This window comes from Ceratotherium simum, unplaced genomic scaffold (genome assembly GCF_057802395.1).
Source record: "Ceratotherium simum simum isolate JZ-2026a unplaced genomic scaffold, ASM5780239v1 HiC_scaffold_59, whole genome shotgun sequence".
NCBI lineage: Eukaryota > Metazoa > Chordata > Mammalia > Perissodactyla > Rhinocerotidae > Ceratotherium > Ceratotherium simum.
In genome coordinates this window covers 114,611-124,537 of record NW_028261275.1, presented here as the reverse complement: position 1 = coordinate 124,537, position 9,927 = coordinate 114,611, and the positions used below count along the sequence as shown (strand labels likewise).

The 9,927-nt window shown below is 48.4% G+C and overlaps 1 protein-coding gene across 1 annotated transcript; it reads right to left on the bottom strand.

Annotated features, from left to right (window-relative positions):
• Nucleotides 1-866: 866 nt before the first annotated feature.
• On the bottom strand, nt 867-6,588 carry LOC147911145 (uncharacterized). Its single transcript, XM_087428500.1, has 6 exons — nt 6,048-6,588; nt 3,507-3,542; nt 2,915-3,136; nt 1,842-1,982; nt 1,282-1,544; nt 867-943 (listed from the first exon to the last, which is right to left on the bottom strand). Exons 1-6 carry the CDS (start codon nt 6,065-6,067, stop codon nt 867-869), a joined length of 759 nt encoding a protein of 252 aa, XP_087284626.1. The 5' UTR covers nt 6,068-6,588.
• Nucleotides 6,589-9,927: the final 3,339 nt, after the last annotated feature.

The window sequence follows — 9,927 nt, the reverse complement described above, 5'->3', positions numbered from 1 at the left end:
GTATTTGCGGGCATCTAGAAGGCCACAAGGGCTCAGGCGTGTGGCACGCCCAGGAAAGACTTGAGAACATCTTAATCTCTCACCTCTAGTTGAAGGGTTGGCTTAATATCTGAAAACTTGATTATGTAATACACCATATTAATAGAATAAGGGCCAATACCACGCAATCTCGACCCCATATACAGAAAATAATTTCACAAAATACAACGCCCTTCATGTCTAAAAAAGAAAACACTCAACAAATTAGGAATAGAAAAAAACTTTCTCAACCTATAAACAGCATCGATGAAAAACCCACGGCTAACATCATATTCAATGGTGAAAGACTGAAAATTTCCCCCTAAGACCAGGGACAAGACATTGATGTATTCCCTTATCTCTTATGTTAATCACAGGTACCAGTGGTTCTAATGAGGGCAATTAGGCAAGAAAAAGGAATAAAAGAAACCCAGATTGGAAGGGAAGAGGTAAAACTATTTGTTTTGCAGATGAGAAGATATTGTATCTAGAAAAACCTAAAAAATACACCCCCCCCCCGCCCACAATATGTGCATTGTATCCCAATAGGTGTATAAAAAATTTAAATTGCCCCATCTGGTTAGTGGCTCCAATATTGGAGAGCACAGTTAGACTGCTAATATTTGTTGAACGTTTCCAGAAGGGGAGGAGGAGGAGGATGCTGGAGGTTGGTGGCCCCAAATGTTAATGCTTTTCTCAACCCCTGAAAACCTATGGAAGGAGATGGCAGGATTAGCTGACAGGGATGTGGGGCAGAATGGGCACCATGTCAGTGACTTCCAGATCAAGGATGTGTCACGGGAGCTCAGAGCCATCAGCCACAAGCTCAGCCAATGCTTCCAATCTCCTCAACCCACACCAAGTCGGTGACCAGGCAGGAGTGGAATATGTCTCACAGCTGGCTGCCTCTGTAGAGCTTGGTGACCTAGAACAAACGCGAGGGAGAGCGGGTGAGATGGAGGTCTCCTGGAGACGCAGGGGGCCACTGGAGCCAGTGAAAGATCACAGACCTTGGGGCAAGGGAGACATGACTTCAAATCCTGGCTCTGCCCCTAACTCACTGTGTGAGAAATCCCCGTTCTGAGCTTCAGTTTACCCATGTGAGAAATGGGGAAGGCAGCTAGGACATCACCTCCAGACACTGAGAGAACCCAGGCACGCAGGGAAAGTGAAGGGTTGAAACAATCACGTAACAGATGTAAGTCAGACAGAGGAATGACGGTGCCCTGAGGGCAAGGAGCGATGCGAGAGGGGAGACCCCACCTGGTCCTGGGTGTCCCTCAGCAGGGCGGTGTACTCCGAGGATGTGGGCTCCGGGTTGCTGAGGTTCCAGCTGATGATGTGGAAATGTAGCTGGTGCTCTCTCTGGATGGATAAACTCTGGGCTGCAGAGCCTGGAGCCACCGAGAGGAAGAGCAGACACGTGGAGACTCTCCGCTCCCAGCACAGAGGCATGGTGGCCCACGGGGTCAGGATGGTAGGTGCAGACGGCGTTCACACTGCTGGCTCCCCTATCCTTCTCAGGCCTGGGGAGAGAGGGATGTGGGGACTCTAGAGAGAGGTCCTGAAACCTCTGGGGTGGGGGCCAGAACAGGAAGAAGGAAATGGGAGGACGGGGGGAGACAGAGAGGGGTGGTGACAAAAGTGGTCATTAGGGGCAAATGCTCAGGGGAGGGTCTCGCCTGAGGGAGACCAGTCTGCAACTCAAGGAGAAGAGGCCCAGGCTGCTCTTCTTGAACAAGGACCCAGCTGGGGAGGAAGGAGGAGGAGGAGGAGCAGGAGGGACAGGGGTTGGGGGAGGGGCTGGGTGGGATTTAACCCACCAGGAGCTGCTGGGACCAGGGTCTCCCCAGGTTCTGCAGGACCCTCTCAGTGGAGTTGAACGTGGCTGCTCCTGTCTGATGAATACTGGAGGGTGGAGATGGGGAAGGTGACTGTGAGGGTCTTCAGGTTGTGCCCCAAAGCTGCAAGACAAGAGGGAGAGCGATGGCCATCACTGAGAGCTGGCCTGAGACCACACCAGAGTCCTGCACTCATTATCATCTGTCGTCTTCTCGCCCAGTGGCACCACCACCCACCCGTGTGGTCACCCAAGTCAGAACCAGCACATCTGCTCAGCTCCTCCTCCCTCCCAGTAACACCAATTCCAGTTGCGCACTGGTCCTCACATACACTCCCTCTCTCCATCCCTGTCCCAGCTCAGGTCTTAACTTCCTTCACCCAGACCAACACCCTAGCAGGCTCACTGGATGCTCTGTCTAAAGGATGTTCTACATGGACCACTAGAAGAATCTTTCTGAAATGAATACCTCACTAGGGCCACCACTGCTCTAGTACCACCCATGGCTCCCTATGGCCTTCAGTGTTTAGTGCAACCTTCTTGACCTGGCACTCAAGGCTCTACTCAATCTGGCTCCTGCTGACCTTTCAGTCTCATTTTATCCATCTACTGCAGGTTAAACATTATGCTTCACGCACCCAAATTCATTTCAATTCTCCCCAGAGGGCATGTTGTTTCTGGCCGGAGCCTTTGATCATGGAATCCTCTCTGCCAGGAAAACCCTTCATCCTCTAGTTGCCAGGGTCCCTCCTACTTATTCTTAAAGACTCCATTTTGGTGAAACTTTCTCTAGCAAGCTCTTCCCCTCCAAATTACGCCAGGCCCTCTCCCCGAAACATCCCACATTGTACTATAATGGTGTGTTAATTTCACAAGATTAGGGGCTCTCTGAGGGCTGGCCTTAGACTGAATCGTCGGTATAATCTTTGTGATCAGCATGATTGCCCTAAAACCAAAATTTCACACCCTGGCTTCCCAGCTCCTGGATCACAACTGGCTGGTGGAGGAGTGGGGCCGGAGAGCTTCTCTTGGGAAGGAAAAGGGGCCCACAGATACCTGTGGTGGCTTCTGGTGGCACAGGTGATGATGAAGTATGCAGGGACGTGGTGTCTGGCTCGGGAGCTGTGGCGAGGGCTGTCATCAGGGAGGGCCAGAGTGGGAGGAGCCCCCAGGCTCACCCGGGCTCCAGCAGTGGCTTTCCCAGGACCACCATTCACAGGTGAAGCATAAATGAGAGTGAGGGGACGGGTGACTGTGTGAGTAGAGGGATGAGCAAGCCTGTGGATGAGAGGAGCCCAAGAGAGAGAGATATGTGAACAAGAGAGAGTGAACTCGGAGGAGAGACAGATGGACGGGCAGAAAACTGGACAGACGGATGGGATACCTGGAAAAGGAGGATCAAGGGCGGGGCTTCAGGAGAATTAAAGTGAAAACCATGTGGGGTCAGAATGTGGTGGAGAACATGTCTGTGTCTAAGGCTTTCTCACCCTGGGCTGGGACTCTCCACCAGAACCCGGGAGGGAGAGAAGGGATGAATTAGGGCCCTTCCAGGTGCTTCCCTCACCAAGGACAGCAGGTGAAGGAGAACAAGTGCTCCCCAACCCCAAATGTGGACGGGACCCAAGAGATCAGGACCAGGAATACTCACTGGTGGTAGTCGGGGCTGCAGCTCCATAGGTGTAATCTGTGGAGAGAAGGCGAGAGGAGCTGAGCAAGAGTTGGGGTGAACATAAAGGATTAAGGGAGAGGGAGGATGTAGGGAGCTTTGTGGGGAAAGCAGAGGGGAAAGCAGAGGGGAAGAGGGGAGTGGTGTTCAGGGGGGAGGCAACGAGATGGAAGGTGGCTGGAGCCAGTGATCACACAGTGATGAGAAGACTGATCCCAGACCAGGAGCATAGAGAGATGGATCATAGCTCACTTTAGAGCAACGGAGGCCACACAGAACTCTGACTGGGAGAGAGAGTGTGGCTGTAGCACAGCCCCTCACCACTGACGTAGAGGCTGTCCCTGTCCAGGGTGAGGGAGCCCAGGTGGGTGACGCCCTGGGTCTCATGGCGCGGCTCCCAGTAGAGTCACTCTCTGTCCAGCCCGGGACCTGCGGGGGTCAGAGTGGAAGGTGCAGATGATGTCCAACCCAGTGGCTGCCCCACCCTTCTCAAGCCTGGGGGAGGGAGAACCTGGGGACATGGAATACTGAGCAGGGGTCCTTCTGGGTGTGGAAAGTGAGAGAGGGGAAGGGAGGAGGCTGAGGGAGAGGCTGAAGGGGCTGCTCTGATGTCTGGAGAGGCCCTCCTCGGTGTCTCCCATGTGAGACAACCCCCTCACAAGTAAGGCCTGACTTCCTTTAGGATGTGGAGGGGGGCCTGTGAGTGACAAAGAGGGGTGAACACACAGACCTGGGTGAGGGGGCGCCTGCAGGTCTGCACGGACAGCAGCGAGGAGAACAGTCACTGCCCTGTGCCATCTGACACATGCAGGCAAGAAAGTACCGTTACGTTCTCTCAGTTCCACACTCCAAGGTCTTTTCTTTCTACTTCGTTCCTGCTCCACAGCCATCACCCAGGCCTAGGGAACAGTCACCTTATTCCTCATCTTATTCCCAGCACCTCCCATCTCGCCTCTTAAGTCTACATTCTTAACCATGAAGTCCATCTGAACGCACGTGCTTAGACCAAACGCTAATCACATCCTCCTTCTACTTGCATCTCTCCAGAGTCTTCCCACTGGCCTTAGAACAGAGTTCCAAGTCACCCCTGATCTGGTCCTGCCTGTCCCCCCTCGCCGGTGTGGCTCACACCCCTCCCCGTGTTGACTCGGCTCAGCCATCCCTCTTCTCAGTTCATGGACACACCAGGCTCTCTGCTTCAGGGGTGTCCTCATGCGGGTCCCTCTGTCTGAAACACTCTCTTGAACACACTCCCACACCCTCACTCCAGTCTAACCCTCCAACTAGCTAAATCCAGTCCCATCTCTAGCTCTCAAGCTAAATATCAGTCCTTCTCAAGAGGGCTTCCCTGTCCCCTCAGGTTGAGTCACCTTGTGCCAAACTCCCACATCACTCTCATCATGAACTGTCTAAAATCCAAATTCCCAAATACAATATAAATTCCACGGAGGTGGGACAAGGTCTCTCTGGTTCTCCAGGTCCCCATGTATGTGGCCCAGGGCCTAGCTCATCAGATGAGGAACCATCCCGGTTTGTCTAGGACTGCCCTGGTTTGAACACTAAACGTCCTGTGTCCTGGAAAACCCCTCTGTCCTGAATAAACGAGGATGGTTGGTCACCATAAATTATACACTCAAAGACTATTGCATGACAAGCACACATTCCCCTCAAGAACATCACAGGAAAGCTAGAATGAAAAAGGCGTGCACACACACACACACACACACACACACACAATTAGTAGAGGCCAACAACTAAGTACAAAATTACTTAACACGATTCTCTGCAACGTGAATCACCAGACCGTTATTTCAGAAAAGTTTCAAGAAACAAAGTTAATTCCCTTTACAAGGCAAGGTGGCGAGGACAGTCATTTTAGAGACTAGTGCCCTGCCCTGCAATCTACAGTGTTGCTTAGTACTCCTCCAAATGATTTGAAATGTCATAAAGAAAAAAATGCTCAAAATAAATCTGGCTACTGGCAAATTCAATGTTAAATTTGTTATTAATACAAAGAAGTTCCAATCATCTTTTTCCCTCAATGCTCCTATATTTCAAATTTTTGTAGAGGATTTATAGGACTTTAGAAGTCAAGTTGAATGGGTCTAAGGAATGTTGCTGAGTATCCCTGCTAATATTTAATGGGATGTCTTCTAATACTACATACACACGCAAAACATTTCTGTATTTATATTATATATAAATCCTGACTTTTGAGTATTATGCAATGCAAGTAAATCTATATTTTCTACTATAATACACATTTGCAGTTATTTGCACTTGTTTTATGTGTTCTTATTTGCATATAACTGTACTTACTGAAATATTTACCACACAGAACCACACACAGCTTACCATCTTTCACTTGAATATAATCCATCAAACATCAATAATTTTTCTCAAGATACCCTCACTCTCAGTGTCCATGTGGTGACAACCTGAGCCCAGGAAAGCCCACTAGCAGGTCTTCTGCACAGCGGAGGCTGCTGGAACCTGTTGATACCAGGTCCACAGGGTACTCACCTGGTCACACAGAAATCCATGGATCAGCGAGGACAGGTGGACCCTGAGCCTGGTTTCACCTCAAACTTGAGCCCCACGGATGTTTTCGTGTCTGAGGGGGGGAAAAAAAGCACAAACAAGCTTTTGAGGCCTTTTATAGGGTGTTGGATGGAAAGTTCACCCCATTCACTTTTCTTTTTTGTATTTACTGATTTAACTGTAACTGTTGGCTGTGACTGGATTTTCCCGATTCCTATGCAGTCACCTGCTCCCCAAGATGGGAGGAAGCAGCTTCGTGCTGTGTGCACTTGAGTCACTCAACTCACTTGGCTGGACAGAGACTTTTTGGTGACTCTGGACTCTTTAAACAAGCTTGTCTTTTAGGGACCCTGTAAGTGACTCGCTGACTTGTAAACAATTCCCACACTTCATTCAGGGCTGGGGAGATTTTCAGGCCCTGGAGCAGGTCTCCCAACCTCCGCACCACTGACATCTGGGGCCGGATGATTCTCTGTCGGGCCGTCCTGGGCCCTGGAGGACGCTGAGCAGCATCCCTGCCTCCCCCTCTAGACGCCAGGAGCGCCCCCATTTGTAACGACCCAAACACCGCCTCCAGACGCGGATAAGCCCCCTGGGGACAAAATCACACGGAGGACGGTGACGGGGACTCTGAGGAGGGGCCGGCGGCGCCCGGAGCCGGGAGGAACAGCAGCCTCGGGCGCCCTGACCCAACAGCCCGGGGGGAAACGGGGCTCCGGGGGGACGCCGGGCCGTGACGGGGCTGCCCGCGGCCCAGGCCCCTCCCTGGACCGCGACCGGAGCCGGGACCGCCCGCCGCTCACCGAGCCCCGACCCTTCCGCCGAAGGTCCACGGGAATCCCGTCCGCGCCGAGAAGACTGGACACACCGCGCAGACCTCCCGCTCCATCCACGGCGCCGCCCGCGCTTCCGCTTCCGGTCTCGGGCGGGCGTTCTGGGAGGACGGAAGTTCGGGGAGGAGGGGCGTTTGGGGGCTCCGGGTTGAGGCGGCGTGGGGGGGGCGGGGCGGGGCCGCGCACCCCAGCCTCGGGGGAGGTGTCTAGTTTCTAGAGTGAGTGCGAGGCCTGGCCGCGGGCTGGGTCAGCACCAGGGACAGGGACCAGGTCTAGGGGCGGGGCTGTGGGTGGAAACCAGTTCTAGGGGCGGGGCTGTGGGCGGGGACCAGGGTGCGGGCGGGGCAAGGGGCGGGGACCAGGATGTGGGCGGAGCCAGGCCCGAAGGTTGTGGGCGGAGACCAGTTCCAGGGGCGGGAAGAGGCGGGGGTGGGGCTGGAATAAGTCTGGCCGACTTCACAGTGGGAGGAAATCAGCTCCAGGGGCGGGGCTGGAGGCGGGGCTTTCCGTGGACCCCTAGACTGTACAGGTAGCTGGATGTTGAACAGCTTTTCTTCATTCCTTTCCTCACGTTTATACAGCCTCGTAGAATGATGTGCCCATATTTAGAATTATAAATTTTTTGTGCGTGTTTGCTGTTCTTAATTTCATTAAAAAATTGGATCATATATTCACATTTCTCTACAACTTACTGTCCCAAGCCAGTAGATAAGGATATAACGCTATTTTAATTTTAATTTAAAAATGTGGGGGGAGGGAGGCCACTATGTCGTAGATGCACGTTAGGAAAACTTCAAAGAGTGGTGCAAAGTCAGTAAAATATTCTCACTCTACCACTGTCTCCCAGTCCTTTTGCACAGAGATAAACATCCTTTTCTCCTCTATCCTTCTAGACATACTGTGTATATGTGGGCCTGTGTATATGTTCAAGCCCAAGAGGGGGGTCCCCAAGCAAAACCTGAAGCCCATGAATTGTCTCATGCGTCAGATGTTACTGAAAAGAGATTTAAATTTCTGGTGGAAGGAGATGAACCAGTGATGAATCCACAGGAAGACAACAAAGAAATAAGGGAATTTTACCATTTAAAAGGTCAAAGGAAAAAGTGAGAAAGAAAATGTGTTCATAATATCTGATGTAGCACATCTCTGGATAAGATTCGTTATGCTATAAAATGGTAAACACTTATGTCATAAAATAGTAGACATTGAATTTTGATTTCTCCTAATTCATTAAATAGTTATATTGGGCAAGGGGAATTATGTTTTTAATGTATGTAAGTACTCTTCATGCTGATTTTTTCAGAGAAGAAAGAAACTATAAATAGTCAAAAGATGAAAAATGAAAAAGTGTATGAGTAGCTAATATAGAAATACAGATTTTCAACCAGAAAATTTAAAAAGTTGTTTTTGGAACCAGAGTCAAGAGTGGGGAAGGTAGATTTCATTATAAGGCTTGAAGTATTATTTGAGAGATGTGCGTATAGACACACACACACGCACACACGGGAGCCTGAATTTGCATTCCAAAGGGATCATCGAACTCTACAAATAATTTGTAAAAAGGATTCACTTTACAACAGTAGAACATATTTTGTAAACTACAGACTTCAAGCATAAAAAAAGCTCTCATCATCCAGGTAGAAAAATGAATGGGGCATCACTTTCCAACCGACATGGTGATAAGCATTTTACATACATTACTCTTGAGTATTTTCACAGCAACCCATAGGAAGATGGTATTATCTGTCTCCATTTTGCAGATGAGGAAATTGATGACAGCATACTGCTAAAATTTTCATATAATTTCTCAATAGATGTTGTTTTATGTTAAAATTGTTTATTGAGTTTTCTTTTCATTAATAAAACAATATATGCCATTCTTACAAAGAAGCAAAGAGTGTGTAAAAACAATTTAGCAAAACGACAGTTTTCTTTTGATGTAATTAAATATAGCAATCACTTTAGTATTTTTCTGCTCTCTGCCTCACATCTAGGAATATACTTCCTATCCTAAAGGCTTACTAGAAAACTCTACTAAAAATCAAGTATCAGGGAATACCCATATTATGCAAGTTTCCTGAATACATGCAAAAAAAGCCATTATAACGAGTTTTTGTACAAAAATCTTAGATCATTCATGAACTGATAACAACACAAATCATGATTAGGCAAGGTATTTCTGTAGAATGACAAATATTTAAACTTTAGACATTTAGAAAGTAGTTCATTACAGTAAGTAATGTGTAGAAGGAGAATTTTTTCAAACTCACTAATTGCCGGGAAAACGTTTGACAAAATGCACTGCAATATTATTCACAATAGCTAAGAGATGGAAACTACCTAATTGTACATCTGTGGGTGAAAGGATGAAGAAAATCTGGGGCATCTGTACAATGGAATATTATTCAGCCTTAAAAAGGAAAGAAATCCTGTATTCAGAATTGCTTGCCCGGATCATTTCAGCAGTCACGTGCTTTCTTGCTTAGTCTCCTCTGGTCCATTCGCCAACCAGAAACCAGGGGATCCTTTTACAATGTAAGTGCCACAACCTCTAATGTATCCCTAAAAGAGACTTTGGAGGTAGGCTGCTTGGGTACCAGCTGTGTGACCTTGGACATTTATATAACCTCTAATGTTCCTCATCCATACAATAGGGGTTAATAGTATTATCTCCATAGCATTGTTGTGAGGATTAAATGAGTGAATACATGTCAGATGCCTAGAATGTGCCTGGCACATGGTAAGGCAACATGAAAAATTTCACTGTAATTATAACCAAATTAAATATTGTGATGGCCTATTAATTAAGTTGAACCATATGAAATTTCTAATATTCACCCATTTTGACCCATTATTATGGTTGAATAAATGATAAAACTCAGTCTAGGCAGGTTGTGTAGAGTCAAAAAGGATTGGATAAATGAAAATATTATTAGGAAAAATAAGCTGAAAAAGATGGCTTTGCAATTTACAAAGCAGTTTCTCATACTTTGTTTCATTTAATCTCTATAGAATGCTTTTCAGGGTAT